Raw genomic sequence first — 20,327 nt, 5'->3', positions numbered from 1 at the left:
AACTTGCAATGGGCCTGGTCTACAAGATGCACTACACCACAAAGACACCCGTGTACCTGTCAAACTACTTCAAAAACATCAATCAAGTCCACAATCACAACACCAGAGGGAGCTCCACTAATCACGTCCAACCCAGATTTGTCTCTAACAAGGGGTTAAATTTGTTCTCCTGCTATGCCACAAAAATGTGGAATGCCGAACCAAGTCGTGAAGGAGTGTAAAACCCTACTCTCCTTCAAAACCGCTCTAAAAGAGCACTTACAGGTGGCTGCAATTCGAAACTGGCCCCTCTAAAAGTCAAAGCCTAGCCCTCCCCCCTTGAACTGTTTGCTGTACATATTTTTGTTTTTGTTTTCAAACTGTTTATACAATGTTTTGCATAGTAGTGAATATTTGTCTGTCATTAAATGTTTCTATGAATTGAGTACAAAGGACCCCAATGGAAAAAAGCCATAGGCTTTCTTGGGTTTAAAAATCCTCTTAGCAGACCTTATTTTGAACTGTACTTTCCTGTGCTTTTTTGCAAACTGCTAATGAAGTATCCGAAAGTAACCGAGTACTCTAATTGCAAAACTAACGCGTTAGGTTATTCCATTACCCAATAAAGTATTCCGTTACAGTAACGTCGTTACTTGTAACGCTGTTATCCCCAACACTGGTTACAAATAATGTTAACTATCAAATATTGTTGCCGTCGGGCAGAAAACTCAAATCTATATATAACTCAAATCTCCATATTTCCCCATTTCATCATAAAAGAGTGTTGCACAAAAGTATTGAAACTAGCTGATCTGCAAGTTCACAACGCCTCGTACTGTGTGATATTTTAAATCTTTTTGTTTAAATCAAGACCAAAAAGGAACAGTTTTGGACCCGACAGCAGTGATATACAATATCTAAATTTTCTGCATAAATGAATGTTTGATCAAAATAGTCAGTATATTGCAGTATAGTCAGTATATCTCACCGTGGTTGGCCTCTTCTTCATCTGAAACAATGACATTTTGGATAATGTTATCATACATAAGTTACATGCAAGCATACATTAGGGTGACCATATTCTGAATCCCCAAAAAGAGGACACTTGGAGATACTAAAAAATAATCTACTTTATATATTTTTTAATTGTGCTTTATAAAGAGCAAAGAGGTATAAAGAGCAAAGAGGTAAATAAAAAAGAGGTAGCCTTGGCATTTTGAAGGCTCAGTGCATCTGAGTGAAGGAGCAAGGAGTCACAGCACAAAGTGGTAGCCAGTGCACCACCTTCTACAACGGATGTAAGATCTACCTGGGGTGCACACGCAAGACCAGCAGCAAGCAGAAATAATTCACTAAAGCAGCTTAGACTTTTTAATTGCCTTTTTATTAACAAGGTGCAAAAATAAAGTAGGAAAGCAACACCGTCACGCAACAGAGCTTAGTGCTGTGACTGCTGTCTTTATTGTGGAAGTCAAAATGAGCCCACACTTCAGCTCTGTCTGAACACATTGAGGAGGGGGCAGCCAGGACGTTATGACGATGTCTCGTCCTAAGTCGTCCTTGGCAGTGAGAGAGGTTAAGGTTGTGTAACATTAACATGAAGGAGTAAGGCATGTAGTAGTATGTGTGATCTTACCAGGCATCTTCAACAGGTGGGGTTGGTGAACTTTAAGAGCATTGTAAAATGCTGCTCTGACTTTTGTTCCCCCTGGTTGTAGTATTTCTCTATACAGAATCCACATTTGGTCCATGCTTGTCTCCTCCTCTTGAATCTCATCATAGATCTCAGAATGGACCATGGATTCTAGAGTATCTAGTATAGCCATGACTCTGGAAACATTTGTAATCAAATGTCCCCTGTTCTCCTCCACGAAACATGCTGTTTGGAAGAGAAAAAGAGTTATTGAGATAAATGGATCACAGAAAAAAAGGTCTCTGCATCTCTACATCCCCACATATATAGTAGTGTAACAACTAGTACATTTATAGTTTTGAAATAAGATATTGAGGATGCACACCATGGATCCCCAATAGAGGGCCCACGGACCAGGTGCGGCGCACCAGAGCAATTTGCGTGACCTTGACATGTTATGAAGTGTACTAGGGATGACAACGAAAATTTGAATTTTCAAATATACGTGACAGTCTCCAAATAAAACTTTAACATTTCATGTGTATGCTAAAAAATATATTTCTAATTGTTTTAATTGTTAATTTACAGCCAATATATAAGCTAATACTAATGTACAGTAAATGGACATTGATTTATTGTTCACACTGTCGGTTGTTTGATATTACAGTAAAACTGTAATGTAGAGGAGGTCTTCTCTGCCTCTCTGTCACACGAGTGGCGTTAGTACTGCTAGTTTGAGCAAGACCCGGTAAGGACGCGCTGTGATTGGTGGAGTCGGAATTGCCGGTCGCTGACGTCATCGAACGTGCGGACATCGGAGCTACAGTTGTAGCTTTGTATCTTCTGTCTGGAAGTTGAACACAGCGCAACTTGAATTTGTAGCTTTGTATCTTTGTCGCTAGAGCTACAGCTACAAGCGTCGGATGTATCTTTGTATCTTCATGTCGCTGGTTTCCATGGAAAATGAATGGTAGCATGTATCTTTTAATCTGCCCGTGTGAACGCACCATTATACTCGTCTCTCGGTTTATAGTTACGTACGAACGCAAGCCGATCGACAAGCCTACAACGTGTCACGGATGCAATACGGTGTGAGCTTGTTTGTCAGCTGTGTTCGTTGCGGGACACCGTTGTACAACGAAGCAACAAGGCACTAGTTGAGCCACGTCGGCAGGAACGCACAGTTATAAAGCGGTGATTTCAAAGGACTGCAATGGCTCACAGACAATACACAGTATTTAACATTGAATGAAAACCATGTCAAATGTAAACTGTGAGATGCTAAACATCGAGCCGAGACCGCCCATTATTTCACTGTGAGGACGTGTCGTGTTGAAACATGCATGCTACTGCTAATCACAAAGATTGGATACGTATCAAACTTTAAAAGTTTATTTATAATATGTGACTGTGGCTGGAGAAAGGGGCATCAAGTCGCCCGTTGTGAAACAGTAGAAAAGAGCAAAATATGTTTGATTTTTTTTTTGTGCTTTTCTTTTTTTTTCCATATTAACACAGTTCGAATGTTGAAGGTTTGTATTCCAAAAGACGTTTTAGAATCATTAATTGGTTTAAATTACATTACAAAAACAGCTGTGTTTGTGTGTGTTTCTGTCGGTCTTGTGTGGGCGGAGAGTGATTTTAACGTGCAGGGACAACATTTGCATGAGGGGTTTTGGTTGGTCGTTGGCTTCATTGTTCCCCGGTTACAAGCCTAATCCTCGCCCATCAGTATCCATGCCTGTACTGTGGTGGTGTAAAGTAACTAAGTACATTTACTCAAGTACTGTATTTATGGTATTTTTTTATTTACTGGAGTAATATCCAGCTGGGAGAATATCCAACCTGAAACCAACTTCACCACGATGGGAAGCGGCCAGTATTGCGTTAGTCTTTTTCGGGACAGAATCTAGTTGTATAAAAATATAACATTGTAGCGAACACAGCAGCTAGGTGAGGGCGGCCCCAGCTAAACAACAGGCTGCTTGACGTTCGTTTGTATGGAAGTATTTCACTGAAGATGTGGACAAAAACAAAGTGGAGTAGCGAGGCTAGTTAGCTTAGCCTTGTTAGCTCGTTGTCAAGCGTCATGGCTGAACTTCAACCTGGTGTTTGCATTTCTCCATTTACAACCCGTACATCTACATAAACGTTCATATTTCAAATATAAAGTGCTTATCCCATGGCCACGGATGTTACAATCATGTATGGGTCTGCATAAGTACCTTCCGTATTGTTCAATAAAAAGCATTTTAATCCGATTGGTGGCCATTTTCTCCATATGCTTTTAACTACTCGACCGTATCGGTTGGGAGGTGTATTGCACTCTGATACATTATAACTCTATGAAAAAATGGCCGCCGATCGGATTAAAATGCTTTTTATTGAACAATGCTGAAGATACGGGTACTTAAACCCGTGCAAACATAATTGTAACATCTGTGGTCATGCGGTCAGCACTTTATTCAAATCTGAACGTTTATGTAGATGTACGGGCTGTAAATGGAGAAAGTGCAAACACCAAGTTGAAGTTTCATAGGGCTAGATATTGCAACCTAGCTGGTTCAAAATGTCGTGCCTCAGACAGTGTTGCCAGGTCTGAATATTATAAGCGACTTTGGGCTTGTTTTCCTGTAAAGTCGCTTATAAATATCAGTTGCTGGTTGCTTTTGTTTTGGCTTGTTTCTGAAGTGTAGCTGCTTATTTGGGCTTGCTTTCAAGATTGTTTTTGAAAATAGCTGATTTAATAGGGCTCAAGTGGTGAAACTGGTCGTTTCTTTTGGGCTTGTTTTCATAGACCTCGTCGCTTGTTTCTTAGAATCTGGCAACACTGACCCCAGAGCGTCTTTATTATCACATTACCTGCCAGAGGTTTTCTAGAACATGCTTCACCAATGCCAGGCATTTTGACCATTTTGACTAATCTTTGAGGACCCCTAGAATATTTTGTGCTTCACTATGAACACACGGAATATCCCAAAAGCTTTTTTAGCTATTGGTAGTTGAATACAGCTTGTTTTCACAAAAAAAATCTATTTTTCTCTAGAATCCGAGATATGGGCATTTTAGTGAAATACACACGTTAGAGGCATAAAACTGATTTCAAAGGTGATTTGACATTTATTTTGGGTTCCGTTGTGGTCCCGACTCCCGACCCACAGTTTGAGAACCACGGTGACATCAGGCCTACAAATTCCAAAGGGTGCCAGATATTTTGCGAGAGAAATAAGCAACCAGGTCTATGAAAACAAAGTTTTATATAGAGATAGCAGTACATATCTTACTTTGTTACTAACTAAAGTTGACTAATAGTCAACACAGCAAATCAAACCTATTAGGAAAATAGCCGATCTACAAGCTCAGAGGTTGTGAGCTTGGAACTTCGTGGCCCAAAAAAAAAGTAGCACCAGGCAACCTACTCACTGGTTACCTCGAGCATTGAACTGTACCACCAAGGACATTAAAAAGCTCACCTTTTTCTTCTGGAGTCAAGTTAACAGGATCCTGTAGAACACAGTCATGTTATTTCATTCATATCATATCTGATTGATTGCTTGATTGCTTGATTGCTTGATTGCTTGATTGCTTGATTACTTGATTGATTGATTGATTGAAGACGTTATCAACAAGTTGCGAACAGTACAGTAGGTACAATTATACAAGCAATGCTAAATGATAACACAGCTTGTTTCCATTGTGGTCTTATGATTATTACTGAAGAATGTTACATCTTGCATGGTATTGTCTAGACTCTAGTAATGCTTTTCAACCTGAAACCACAAACACATTGTCCACCTACACGTATACTGCTAAAAGAAATGTAGGGAACACTTTGATCCCTTAATTATTTTTGAGTTTTCATGAACTGTGTACATACTGCTGACAAAAACTGCTATGGACATTACTGTGATTCACCTGTGTGCCAACCACATCTGGCAAGACTGCAGTGAAATAAATTCTCCAGTGTTGACAGATGGGAAATGTTAAACTACCACAGGAGGCTTACAATTATTGTTCTTTTATGGTACACAGCTAAAAAAGAGAAATCACAGATGTAAATACATAATTTCACAAAAAGTGTATTTGTACTACAGTAACAGCCTTGTTTGTCATATTCAAATATTTCAGCCAATGAGTGCAATGCCACATGCCCTGAGTGGAAGCAGGCATTCAACTGGACCCTACTCAAATGTACAAGACTCACACTAAAAATCCTAGTCTACGGAAAATATTTATTAATCTCTCAAACATCTAATCGTTACATTTGCGTCAGAGCCATTATGTCAAGTTGGGACAAGTACCACTCACTTTTTAAAATGATGAGTTTAGACCCCGCTTTACCATGTTTTTACCATGTCATCTGTCTATCTATCCAATCAGTGCTTCATTATCAACTCCATATGCTTATTGAGAGAATGGGTACATCCTACATCAGTGAAATTCTATACCATGTTTTCTCTGCCACCTTTCACCCAGGAAGGATTCTCACAGGTGCTAAGATACAGAAGGTAATTGATGTTAAATCAATTACCTGCTGATCCGACCATATATGGGCATATGGCCTTATATGACTGGAAAGACGCATCCTAGGGATGCATTGATGTGAAATGTATGACCGATACCAATAATCACAGTAAATAAATACATCTACTGATGCACAAACTTGGACACATCATCAGTGTTGTTTCCTGGAATCACTGGGTGTTTCGGGTCTCACAACAGACACCCCGTTTAAGGTAACTGCCTTCACCTGTTGTTCTGCTGCGCGAAACAGGGCAGATCCCCGCCAGGCCAGATTGACCTACCTAGACCTGTGAAATTCATAGGCAGTAATAGTCAATATTCACACGGCGGCCATTTTGGAATTTAACATTGCGTTGCTGTGGCAACTGGGGTGGCAACTGAGGTCGCATTTCATTGACTTAATGGAAATATGGCCGCCGTGTGAATATGGTCTATAGTAGCCAATTAGAATGAAATCTGCTAAAACTGACTCATATACTGATACAGAATATAGACTATATATTGTCACTGTTGGGTGGAAACCTTGTATGTTCCTTTTTTTAAATGTTATTATTATTTAAAAAACAATTTAAATGGTGAAAATAGCCAATCTACAAGCTACAATTATTAATAATTAAGAAATATTATATTTTAAATAGTGAAAAATCTACTAAAGTCATTGTTAGTGCAAGTTCAATCATTTCATTTGAATGAAAATAATTTGTGGGGAAAATGCATATAATTTGTGAATCTAATGTGATTCATATGACCCCTACTTCAGTTAGTGAAGACCAGGGCTGAATGTGACATATATTGAGACCAAAATAACTTTGTACAAATATTGGTAATTTGTCAATACATTATTTTGTGAAGTAAATTGGTTATATTTCACAGATAGTTATTATATACTATACCTGTACTATATAGTACTATTCTATTAAAATAAAATCATCCTTAACCTTCAAATTAAATTCATTATGTCAGTGGATTTTTTTTTGATGGCCTTCCTGCCCTGGCCCTACAACACCAAAGCCAAGTGGCCTTGCCCCTAAAATGATGAAATTCCAGGCCTGGTCACAATGCGTCGCCATGGGACGCATTGTGAGCATGTAGATCTGCTTTTTTATATATATATATATATAACTACTGTAGCCTGTGATTATGACGTTTACATATTTTATAACTGAAGATGCAAACGCATATTGAATGATAGTGTTTAAATCGAATGTCTCACCAGTGTTTGAAACACTGATTCATTGCTGGGGATGCAAGACTTAGTCATTGATTGGTCAATAGCTTTACCATTCACATGTAATTCAGTCATTAAAGTAGCACATATCGATGTGCTATGCTATGTAATGGTGGCTCCTTGTCATTAAAGGGGAGTCGTTTTCATTGTTCTGTCTGTAAGGAACATTAATGTGTAATGATGATAATGGCTCATTGGTCATTGTTATTTGGTCTAGGTTTACCATTGAGATGTAATTCATTCAGTAAAAATAACTCATACAGAATTGTATGAGTTTCAACACAAACCGGAGACAGACCTGCACCACTTTAAGACATGCACACACACATACACACACACACAGAGAGAGGCTGGCTCAGCACACGTGCGTGCGCACGCACACACACACACACACACACACACACACACACACACACACACACACACACACACACACACACACACACACACACACACACACACACACACACACACACACACACACACACACACACACAAATTACCGATCTACAATTAACTGAAAAGTCGCTAGTGGGTAAAAAGTAATCAATGTGAGTAAAAATACTTTACAGCTGTTAAAGTGAGTAAAAATACTTTACAGCCGTTAAAGTGAGTAAAAATACTTTACTGTTAAAGTGAGTAAAATACTGTACAGTTGTTAACATTTGTAAGAATACTTTACAGCTGATAAAATGAGTAAAAATACTTATTTTTTTAGCAGTCTTGAAATGAATGGACAGGGATTTAACATCGTTCTTCTAGTTCATATATAGCTTGATAAAATTAACTCATCAAAGGCACCGCTCACTTCAGACTGGGTGTGATTTTTATTTAGAGGCGAGAGTTTGCTTTGCCAGGTTTCGAGCTAACAGTGACATGCAAATTATACTATACTAGAACAATGACGCAACTCCAGGTGGTCTGGAGGTGTGAAGACCTTCTCTGCCTGGGGGAGAATGGGTGAGTGCGGTCAATTTAAAAGAAGATTTTCGTCCGGGATGGTCTGAAGGTGCCTAATTTCATATTTACAAAACTTTTCAGATGAAAAAAACAAACAAGATAATTTGGATTGAATATTTAGGAAAAGTAATGGAAGGGGAACCTTCTGAGAGCTTCATGAGCAAAGATAATCAACTTCAAAATCGATCGGGCTGACCTTTCCGACACGCGTATGTCAATTGCATGGTCAAATTGACAGATACCTAAACTTGCAATACAAGTTTCCAGTGGGGTTCATGTCACACCTGTTATACTATGATTCTGGTCGCAGATGCATTCAAGTGCATTCTTATTATCTGATTTATTAGGCCTACTGATGCACATATTAGTTCAAACTAGTTATATGAAGTATTTTTATTTAACATTTTCCCAACATTTTGACCCTTTTGAAACATTAGCAGAAAACACTGATTGAAGCTGCACCCCTCAGAAAATGATTTTCTTTCAGCTTCTTATCCGCCATACTTCCATAAATACATAAATACATAAATAATTGGCAATAGTGCCAGTGATTTGTCGTTTTTTCTTACCTTTTCAAGTAGTCACAGAATATTTATCTCCAGTATGATCGAGCCCCCGATCGTAGCTAAACACGGAGGGTTTCACCGTGCTTCCGCAAAAAAAAAATCATCGCGACCCCCTGTTCGCTTGTTATAGGCCGTTGAATATACCATGTCTCGTCAAAAATGCAGAGTAAAACCAGGGAGGCGTGATACAGTTTTTGTGTCTAGTTTTGATATTGCATTTTTAAAACCGATATTGCCAATTCTGATATGATATGCCTACAGATCTAGAATCAGATTTCCTTATGGCAAACTGGATGCTGAATCAGCAGCCAGCCAGGTAATTTAGAAAATTCATGCACTTTTTTGTAATGGCAAAATGATCTTTGGTCATTTTAGACATTATTTATCATACATCATAAAGAGAGTAAGTATGGTACAAATACAATAATTGTCATACACAATTCTTACCTTGGTTGTTCGATGTTCTGTCATCACGTGATTATATGAAATATGAGAAAAAATATAAAAGATAAAGGGTATATATAATAAATGTGTGTGTGTGTGTGTGTGTGTGTGTGTGTGTGTGTGTATTATTAACAAACATTGGCATACATTGGGACTGCTGCTATAAATTATGTTATGGTTGTCGTGTGTGGTGGAGTTTTAAATAAAAGTAATGAAAGTAATTTAGTTGTACATCTTACCAAGCCACTTTAACAGGTGGGGTTCATGTAGTTTAAGGGCATTGTAAAATCTTGCTTTGTTGCGATCATCTGGCATCCACATCTGGTACAGTGTCCTCATTTGGTTCTGTTTTGTCTTCCCTGCTTCAATCTTGGTACGGAGCTCATCATCGATCCTGGGCCGTATATTGTCTACTATAGCCATGACTCTGCAAACGTGTTGAATCAACTGTGCCCTGTTCTTCATCACAAATTGTGCTTTTGCAAAAGAAAAAGAGAGTGGTTGAAATAAATGCATTACAGAAAATTAATTAATTAAATCTTCATTTCTACATCCCCACATAAATAGTAGTGTACAGCGGGTACATTTATATTATCTGGAATAAGATATTGAATATGTATACGCTGGCAAACAAAAGGTAGCACCAGCCAACAACCTACACACTGGTTTCCTTAAGCATTGAACTGTTCCCAAACAAAAGCTCACCTTTTTCTGCATCTTCTTTAGTCAAGTGTTCACCAACATCCTGTTCAGTAGGCCTATCCTTAGTATCCTGTAGAACACAGTAATGTTAATTCAATCATATCATACCTGAGTGCTATTGAACAATGTTATGTCTTGTATGGTATTGTCTACAGTAGTGGTTTTCAACTTGAAACCACAAACTGTCCATCTATGAACATTACTGTGAGAGTTACCGATGTGTCTCTCCCACCACACAAGACTGGACATTTCCGCTGTGACCAAAAATGAGGTTGCGGGATCGCTGGATGTTCCGTCTGGTTATCTGACATAACAAAAAAAATAAGAAATGTAAGAAGACAAAATAACAAAATGAGAAATACAAGAAAAATATTACAGTGAAAAAGAAAAAAGTTCCATAGATGACATAAGACATAAGACGTTTTGGGTTTAATTATTTGAGAAAAGAACACAGCTGTAGAACTTTTTCTTCTTGACAATGCATTTCATAGTTTTCCATTTTTATAGAGTATAATGTTGTTTCTATATTGACATAATGGATGACCTGTTGATACCAGGTGTGTCTAGTAATGATGGTGGTACACTGGTACTTGAAGAAGGCCATCATGGATGAAACATGCCCACTATGAGACTGCTACTGTAATTTACAGTATATTATGTTTGTTGTGTGTGCTGGATGTTTTTCTTTTAGATTAAAGTGATGTCTGTTCTGAAAAAGGAAGGGGAAAAACTGTAATTTAGTAGTACTGTGCATGTGATCTTACCAAGTGTATTAAACAAGTTGGGTTCATATTTTTCAAGGGCTTTGTAAAATGCTGCTTTGGCTTCTGCTCCCCCTGGTTCTAGTATTTCTCTATACAGACGCATCATCTGGTCAATGCTGGTCTTCTCCTTTAGAATCTCAGCATCAAGCTCAGCAGTGACCATGGTTCCTAGACTGTTTAGTATATCCTCCACTCTGGAAACCTTTAGAGTCAACTCTGCCCTGTGCTGCACCACAAAACGTGCTGTTTGCAAGAGGAAAGGAGAGTGGTTGAGATAAAAGCAGCACAGAAAATTAAGATCTCTGCAACGGTACATCCTCACATAGTACATTTATAGTTTAAAATACTGTGGATGTACACCCTGGCAAACAAAATATAGCACCAACCAACAACCTACTCATTTTCAGCTGCTGTCTCACACACACACACACACACACACACACACACACACACACACACACACACACACACACACACACACACACACACACACACACACACACACACACACACACACACACTTACCTGCTGTGTTGTTGATGTGTTCTTGTTTACCTGGTAAGGATATAAAATAACACACACATACATCATCAACAAAACAATACAAATATACTGTAATGTGATTGGATAACACGATGGAGGAATCTACAGTATTTTGTTCATCCAATCACTATCCTCTCTCTCTCTCTCTCTCTCTCTCTCTCTCTCTCTCTCTGACACACACACACACACACACACACACACACACACACACACACACACACACACACACACACACACACACATGCTTTTGAACTAGTCCGACAACTCAGATGCACTCTATAGTAAGGGGCCGAGGAGGCTGTTCTTCCTGAGAAGGCTCAGGTCCTTTGGTGTGTGCAATAGGATGCTGGAAGGGATGGAGGAGGTGGCTAAGGTGCAAGATACCAAAGCCTATACCGCTTGTCCTATAACCACAGCCCGTTTCTGTGACGCACGTGGAACTGCCTGCGACGGAGGCGCGCCCTCTGAAGCGGACTTGAGCCACGAGAGGCACCGCCGAGTGAGCTCAGGCGAGCGAGTCGCGGCACAGAACGTGGCAAATTCCGCTTCAGCCGACTCAGCGCCGTTCAAGTTAGGGACGGAACCGTACAACATGTTTTGGGGTGAGCGTTCTTGTCTTCGGCACAACTGCCAATCAAAGTGACTACTGGCCAATCACAGCGTGTCCTCACCGGGTCTAAGCACAAGCGGCATAGGCTTTGGGGTGATGCGGCTAAGGTGAGAACAGAGAGGAAACAGAGAGGAAACAGTGGAGGCTATCATGGCCAACCCCTCCCACCCCCTCCACATGGTGATCGTGGGGCATCTGAGCAGGAGAGGAAACGATAGATTAATCTACCCTGTGGAACTATATGAGACTTGGCATGTCCTTTGTGCTGGTTACTATGAGGATTTACAACAAAGCACACGGTCGCTCTGCCCGGTCAGGTCAAATAACTAACTGCCAGGTCAAATGACTTGTTTGATTAAGTATCCGATTGCGCTTTGGGCGGGATACTGTGAGGACACTGTGACTTGGGTTTTTGTTCAGCATATTGCAGGGTATTGTACCATACTAATTGTAAATTGTTGTTTATTATTGACGGTGCTTTTTGACATGGTCTTCCCCTGCTACCCTTGCTTTACCTTACTGTACATTTCTTAAACTGGATCTGTAACTTGACTTGAATGTGCTGCCTCAGCATTATATTTTTCCGGCTAAAGAATACATTAATCGGCCATATTATAATTAACTTCACATGCGTGTTTGCAGATATGTGCACCCAACTGATCATTAGGCTACACCTTGTTATGTTAGTGCTGCACTTCTTTCCACTTTATCACAGATGCAATCTGTTCCTGTGTTTATAGTTACCTAAAGAATATCTACTCGCTTGGCAAAAAATAACTGAATAAAGTCAGGAGGGCGTGAGTGAACTGCTTGCACAACTCCGTTGCAGAGTACAAACAAACTAATATATATTTCGGGCATTACATCTCATTCAACCTTAATATGCAGTAGGCCTAACTTACAGCTTTTTTTTTTTTTTTTTTTAACTAAATTTTTATCCCACAATTTTGTAACCCTATTTTTTACACCCAGTGCCAATTGTCTATGCAATCCTGGGCACTACCTTCCCTCTGCCAACCTAGGGAGGCCAGGGCCGAGCTCATGCCTCCTTCAATGCATGAGAGCCAACTGACCTTCTTGTCACCTGACAGGGGAGAGTTTCCCTGGTTGGACGTAGCGTGTGGAAGGAACACGTTATTCCAACCAGTTCCCTACCCCTCCATCAGGCGCCCTGGCTGGCCAGGGGGAGGCAGTATAGTGACCAGGATTACTGCATGTTTTTGTGAGGGTACCTACCCTAGGGAACACGGGGAGAACATGAAAACTCCACACAGAGAGGCCCTTTCGCCAACCCCACCTAGGGTATGGGCACTGATGATGCGGAGGAGAGAACACGCCACCAGTGCCCACAGCGTCCCCTGCGGGAATCGAACCCAGGACCTTCTAGCTGTGAGGCGACAGCGCTACCGACTGCGCCACCGTGCCCCCTTTTGTTTTGTTTTGTTTAGTTTAGTTATGACATGATGGCGCAAGGAAGGTTGACAACTTGCCTGCAATGTGTCACCAACTTTCACCACTTTCTCCATTGCAGTCACTGTGCTTGCTTGTATAATATCCACAACCCATACAAGTTCGGGTCCCTGTTTTATTATCGTCAATTGGGTCCGGGTTGGTTCAGATTCTATGACCTTGGGACCCCGGGTCTGTTTATCATAACACCCGAGCGAACCAAGATTACTCGGACTTACCGCTGAGAAACGCAGCTGTGTAAATAAATATTTTTTTGTGCTTCGCATGACGGATTAGCGCATCAAAAGTGGCAGACATACAAGCTCACAATGCGGCTTAATTCTAACAACGCCATAACCTAAGTGAGTGTCCACGCCTAAAGACTGGATGCTTGTGTTTTATCCTTGTGAACACTGCCCGTCAGTAATCAGTCAGTAAATAGTCCTTTAACATCTCTATTTTCACCGTTGTTCATCATTATTATCTACACTGGCTTGGGAACCCCTCGGGATCCCCATGTCAGAGCTGGCTAAAGTATCATTCATAGTCGGACGTAAGGATACGTAACCAGCGCCAGCGCTCCTTGCGTTGTCGTTTTTGTCTCCCCCTCCGTCACTTACGGCTCCAGGATTTCCGTCCGTGCGATCAACATTCACCGTCAGGCCGACGTACGTTCGTTTGTACGTTGCCTGTAGTACCAGTTGAAACCGTTGGCAGTATATCAGGGAAAAAAAGTTTTCCTTGGGCACTCTTTCTCCACAAAAAGACCCACGTTGGTGGTGGAAGTACTTGAGTAAATGTACTTAATTACTGTGACGAAATGAACCCAGCCAGCCATTCCCTAAACACACACACACACAAATAATATAGCACAGTGCAGTATGGGTCGAAACTCACGTTTTGTAGACAACCATTGTTTTTGTCTAGTTTGTGGACTATAGTTTGTGTCTTTTATTGCGTTGTTTTGGCGTCCATTTTAGCGCTGTTGCCAGGTTTTGTGAGAGAAATAAGCAACCAGGTCTATGAAAACAAGCCCAAAATAATCGACTAGGCCACATCACATGAAAATAGCAGATCTACAATATCTATTTGAGAATCACTGGTTTAAATAATAATTGGCCCAAATAAGCAACTACACTTTAGAAACAAGCCCAAATAAAACCGCAACCAACCACCAATGTTTGTTTACAAGCAACTTTACAGAAAAATAAGCCCAAAGTCGCTTATAATAAGCGGACATGGCAACACTTTTCACAACATTTAAAACCTCGCAGCTGCCATCTAGTGGATTAATAGGTGTACGACGCCCAACGTTATAATACCTACGGATTTAACGTCAGCGACTATGCATGCGTCTGTAAAGAACGGACGGAATCCCTCACCCCCTGACGCACGTTTTAGACCCATCTAGGGACTATGAACGGGCCTTAATGTGGCCAGGGAAAGGTAAGTCTGGGATTTTCTGTTGGAACTGCAACCTCCACGATGGTGTCCGGATAAGCAGATGAAGATAATGGATGATTGATCCAGTGTGGAGACACTAATCATTTGGAACTTCACATTGTTATCATTACAGAAATATAGTTGGATGGATATATCAAATATGATGAACATATATATATATATAAATGAGTTAATAAATAAGTTCAAGACTGACCAGTCTGCCTCTTTTTCCAGTAAAAATATCCCAGTATTGCTGCCACCAAGATCACAGCTATTGTCATAAGAATCCATCCTGTCACTCTTACAGCGGATCCACTCTCCTCCTCTGGGTGACTCACACGCTCTGAAAGACATAGAGCCATGACACAACTGTTGCCAACATTATAAAATGATATGAAGCAACTGAACCTGTGGCTCAAAACTCATAGTCAGGTGGGAAAATGTGATTGTTAGAGGCATTTTGGGGTAAAAGTGGGATACCAGGCCATTTTACATAATTCAAGGGTGCTGAATCTCTTGTTTTGTTTTTAACCTTCTAATTTGCATAACAAAATGGCTGCCAATGTTGTACTATTTCTTCAATAACTCAAAGCAAGCAAAACTGACACATAAAGTGTGTATATCTATGTTCTGAGGGTCAGACAATGTGTGTAAGGTATTTTTTATGTAATTAGTGGTAAGTAAGCTTACTCCTAAATATGCAAATTAGAGGCCACCATTACAGAAAACGGTTTAGTAGTCAAATGGGCTTAGGACGGTTACCGCCCACCTGAACCGCTAAATTAAGGTATATTGTAGTCTGGACCAAGCCGAACCGATATTTCGGCACTAAAAGTGAAGTATGCATCGGCCTTTAGAGTATGACAGAGTTGTTGAAAGAGGTGTTAAAGAGTGATAGGAATGTTCATTACCTAGGATGACAGGTTGTAGTATCTCAACAGTGTAGTTGATGTGTGGTAGTTGAACTCTGCAGGTCACATGACCTCCTCGAATTACTGTCACATTCCTCTGGACAACATAACAGTGTTGAGAAGGTTTCTTTGACACTGAGGATTCAGCAGTGATGTTGTTTCCATCACTGTCCAGCCAAGACATCTCAGGTTGTGGAAACCAGCACCCAGAATCACAAGATAAGACATCGTCTTTTGATCCAATTAAAGAGATCACTGGCTGAGGCACAGCCCCTGCGAGAAACAAATAAACATGATTAATCAATCAATCAATCAATCAATCATCCCCCTCTCTCTATCTCTATATCTACTATATCTATCTATACTGCAGACCAATGGTTCTCAAAGTGGGGTCCGGGGACCCCCAGGGGTACTTGACAGCATTCTATGGGGTCCCCAGAAAAATGAGTTAGTATAGCATCAAAATCTGTTTAATCACAGAGTATATAGAGTTATAGCCGATCTATAAGCTCCTAGAGCCGCAATAAACATAAGCCACAATTAAACAACATTTGAACACCACAAATCTTGTATGGGGGTCCTTGGCACCAAATATTTCAAATGGGGGGTCCGCAGCCAAATAAACAATGAATTTGGGGGTCCTTGACATGAAAAAGTTTGAGAACCACTGCTGTAGACCTATCGAAGATGTGTACAGATGTTCCTGTCACGTCAAATGTCTGACACTTCTCTAGATATTGGTCCATAGTTTGTGTAGAAAGGTTCATGCAGATTGCAAAAAATCCAGGAAGAGTTCAAATGTATCCATTTTTCATATAATTCAAAATGACGGAAGATCTAACAATAAGAGTGGCAAAGTCTCATGAGGAGACGCATTATGTGTAATATGTGTATCGATTTCTCCACCCAACATATTACATATGCATGGGGAATGACCCCACCCTGCTTGTGATGTGGATATGTCTTATTATATGTAGTACCAGTAGTACTGGCACGCACAGGTATATAAGGCCCAGGTGTGCGTGATTACTGTGGCTTTTTCTCCATTGAGCAGTCTGGTGTGGGTCTAGTGTAGAGGTGACACAGCAGAGCATGCTAATTCTACGAGGATACAGGTGTAGGCCTGTTTACACATGGTGGACTCCAGCGTGGTCGGTGTGGAGCCTCGAAGTGAGCTCCCTTCTCATCTTGAGATGAGTGCGACCTCCAAGAGGTGCATGGATGTAGTCCTGGGGCTTCTGCGGCCATAGACACACCTGCAAGCTGTCACGGTGCGGGTCACCTGCAGGTTGCGGCTAGCCCTCTGCTGGTGGAGATGCCCATGCAGTCTCGTCAGGGGGAGCAGGCTGGGTCCGGTGACACACAGTCAGCTAGTGTCAGCAGACGCGTCCCTAGTAGGTTGACGCTGAAGCAGTCAGTGGGCTTCCCAGCACATTAATGTGCTGGAGCTGAGAGCAGCCCAACTTGCTCTACAGGGATTACTTCCACACCTGTGAGGCCCCACGTGCTGCTGAGGACAGACAGTGTGGTTTCAGCAGCTTACTTAAGCGGGCAGGGAGGTGTTTCCTCGCGAGGTGTCCTACAGAGTTCCCCATACCCATATGATGGGTGGAGAGATAGTCTCGATACGATAGAGAACGTTCGGTTACGTTATAAGTTAACCATTGTTCTCTGAGTGAAGAGACTATCTCTCCACCTCGACATCGCTCGGAAGCGGTGTCGATCAAGTGAGAGTAATCACGCACACCTGGGCCTTATATACCTGTGCGCGCCAGTACACACCCCAAGTCACAAGCGAGGTGGGGTCATTCCCCGTACATATGTAATAATGAAAAGATAGTCTCAGTCAGAGAACAGTGGTTACAACATAGCCGTACATTTCATGGATGCAGTTCAAACAGGGCATGAGTTATACCTGTTCAAAGTTTGCATTTTCAATTGATTGCTATAGCGCTATCTAGGGGTGTCACAATATTTCGTCCAATATATATCACGATATTGAAATAAAATGTGTTTATTTTTTTCTGCTGGTGAAAGTTACAGGAGTTCATACTGTATGGTATGGTATGTGATATGAAATGTAAGCATACTATAATCAGTAACCACAGTAATCATTAATCATGTCTTCTATCATATTCAAGGGCTTTTGGAAAGAAAATAGGAAATTGATTAATTCATAAATTGATAGTTGATAACTTTATCGATTGATCATCGATTCCCTCTAGCTGTGAGAATTAGACCTTGGATGTGATCATTGCATTAATGATCTGGAAGATTACTAAAAAAAATAAAATACTGTTGTTTCTATTGCATCGTTTTTAGTTTTTAGTGGGCAAGTGCAATTTTAGTGGGTAAGTGCAATTGCTTTATTTGCACTATAGTGTTATTATGTTGTGTTTTATGTAGTGTAATTTATTCTGTCATGACCAGGACCTGGGTAACACATTTTGTACCTGTATGGAATGAGAATAAAACTCCTTGAACCTTGATTAATTGATAAGTGGCGTTTTTTTTTTACAAAAGTAAACTTCTTGGCCGAAACCGAAAATGAGGAAACACTTGGCTGAAAACCAAATACTAAAACACTGAATGTGATTTTTTTGTAATTATTATTATTATTATTATTAATTGAACATGCTTGACGACAGATTCAGCTACGAAGCTCTGAATCTGTCTTGAGGGATTAATTACACACAGACCCATGGCTTTGAGTAAACATCGCTGTTTCAAAGACTGTCGTGTCAACGTCCACTGCTTTTCTGTCATGTTATGAATGTGGAATATATGTTTTGGCTCATTAGAGTATCGAGCTGGCTGTGAATACATAACGTACGTCATAGTCCTGGGCTGGCAGTATAGCCGCGTAGACGTTGTTTCCGATTAAGAATGTTGGGAAATCAACGTTGCTCAATTAATTGAAAATCTATCAATTTAATCGAGTAAATTATTAACGGCAATTAATTGATGGTTGATTAATTGTTAACATCCCTAAAATTAAACAGACTCCAGTCACTGTCATCAGGCTGGCCTTGGACTTTGCTTTCCTCATGGACGTACCAGTGGATAATACCAGTAAGGCAACCTTTTGTGGACTATGTGGTTGAACTTAGCACTCGCTGATCTCATGTAAGCACCTTAATCTCATGTAAAACTAGGGTTGGCAACTTTCAGAAATGGAAATACGGGACACATGCACGCGCGCGGTTTTGCACGGATTTGGGAGTTTTTTTTATACTTTATTTCGGTTTTAGGGTTAGGGTTGTTAGGGTTATTTAATTCTTTTTATTTGGGAGTTTTTTTGATACTTTAATTCGGTTTTAGGGTTAGGGTTATTTAATTATTTTGGGGGAGCCAGCCCCCCTAACTCCTGAAATGCATAGAAATCTATGAAATCTAAATAAAAAAATCTACGAAATTTATATTAATTATATTGAATTATTATATATTAATTATATTATTTATGTATTTATTAACTGTTAATCCATTATGAAGAATTCCGTTTTCCAGATGAGCATAACAACATAAGAGTTATTCTTTAAATGGGCAAACTATTTAATTATATTGATTAATATATATAAGAGTTATTCTTTAGATGGGCACACTATTTAATTATATTGATTAATATATATTAAATAAATGTTTATTTATTAGACTTTAAAAACTCAACATTAATAAACAATCAACCATATTAGTCTACTGAAATAGCCTAGACTATTTTTATATGAGAGAGAGTATTTCTCACTCACTCACACACAAACGAGACGGAGCAGCGGAGCAGCCGTCCTGTCTCTTCTCTGTGTGAGTGAGAACTCAGTGTTGCCAAGTATAGTGAGAGAAATGAGCCAGGCCGACCCACAAAAACAAGGCAAAAACAAGCCAAATTTTGTTCCAGGGAAGTTGCGAGAAATAAGCAGACTTGGCAACGCTGGCTATGAAGCCATTGTCTGGGAGTGCGCTCAGCAGCTCATTGGCTCATTACTCATAACAAGACCAATGAGAGTTAGCGCTTTCACGTTGCTAGGATACGTTCTGCCCTGCGCTACCTGCCTGTGACATGGTTCAGCCCTTATTTTTAACTCTATGGGTTCAGCGCGCATGGTGGACTGGTTGACATCAGACAGCATGCCTCAGGAGAACGTTTTTTAGCAAGATTTCAGTATTTCTATTTACCTGCCCTGGCAGCCTACATATTGGCTGCTGATGTGGGCTGCTGGCGGAGCGCGCACGCGCGATTTTTTTTGCGGTTTTGCGCGGATTTGGGAGTTTTTTTGATACTTTATTTCGGTTTTAGGGTTAGGGTTGTTAGGGTTATTTAATTCTTTTTTTTGGGAGTTTTTTTGATACTTTAATTCGGTTTTAGGGTTAGGGTTATTTAATTATTTTGGGGGAGCCAAACTCCCTAACTCCCCCCTAACTCCTGAAATGCATAGAAATCTATGAAATCTAAATAAAAAAATCTATGAAATTTATATTAATTATATTGAATTATTATATATTAATTATATTATTTATGTATTTATTAACTGTTAATCCATTATGAAGAATTCCGTTTTCCAGATGAGCATAACAAC

The 20,327-nt window shown here is 40.2% G+C and overlaps 1 protein-coding gene across 3 annotated transcripts in view; it reads right to left on the bottom strand.

Annotated features, from left to right (window-relative positions):
* Positions 1 to 16,024, bottom strand: part of LOC308101281 (uncharacterized protein) — a 47,550-nt gene extending 31,526 nt beyond the window's left edge. For all 3 annotated transcript variants that reach the window (XM_080450695.1, XM_080450696.1, XM_080450697.1), the window contains exons 1-11: positions 15,757 to 16,024; positions 15,060 to 15,188; positions 11,326 to 11,355; positions 10,801 to 11,043; positions 10,252 to 10,340; positions 10,040 to 10,106; positions 9,574 to 9,810; positions 9,338 to 9,354; positions 5,086 to 5,116; positions 1,616 to 1,858; positions 968 to 988 (exon numbers count right to left, since the gene is read on the bottom strand). In XM_080450695.1, coding sequence (XP_080306821.1) covers positions 968 to 988; positions 1,616 to 1,858; positions 5,086 to 5,116; positions 9,338 to 9,354; positions 9,574 to 9,810; positions 10,040 to 10,106; positions 10,252 to 10,340; positions 10,801 to 11,043; positions 11,326 to 11,355; positions 15,060 to 15,188; positions 15,757 to 15,940 — 1,291 coding nt within the window. In that variant the 5' untranslated portion in view covers positions 15,941 to 16,024. The remainder of the gene's footprint in view (positions 1 to 967; positions 989 to 1,615; positions 1,859 to 5,085; positions 5,117 to 9,337; positions 9,355 to 9,573; positions 9,811 to 10,039; positions 10,107 to 10,251; positions 10,341 to 10,800; positions 11,044 to 11,325; positions 11,356 to 15,059; positions 15,189 to 15,756) is intronic.
* Positions 16,025 to 20,327: the final 4,303 nt, after the last annotated feature.

This window comes from Gymnoscopelus braueri (assembly GCF_963280865.1).
Source record: "Gymnoscopelus braueri genome assembly, chromosome: 15".
NCBI classification, from domain to species: Eukaryota; Metazoa; Chordata; class Actinopteri; order Myctophiformes; family Myctophidae; genus Gymnoscopelus; species Gymnoscopelus braueri.
The sequence above is the reverse complement of the archived record's forward strand: the minus strand, read 5'-3'. Positions and strand labels throughout refer to the sequence as shown.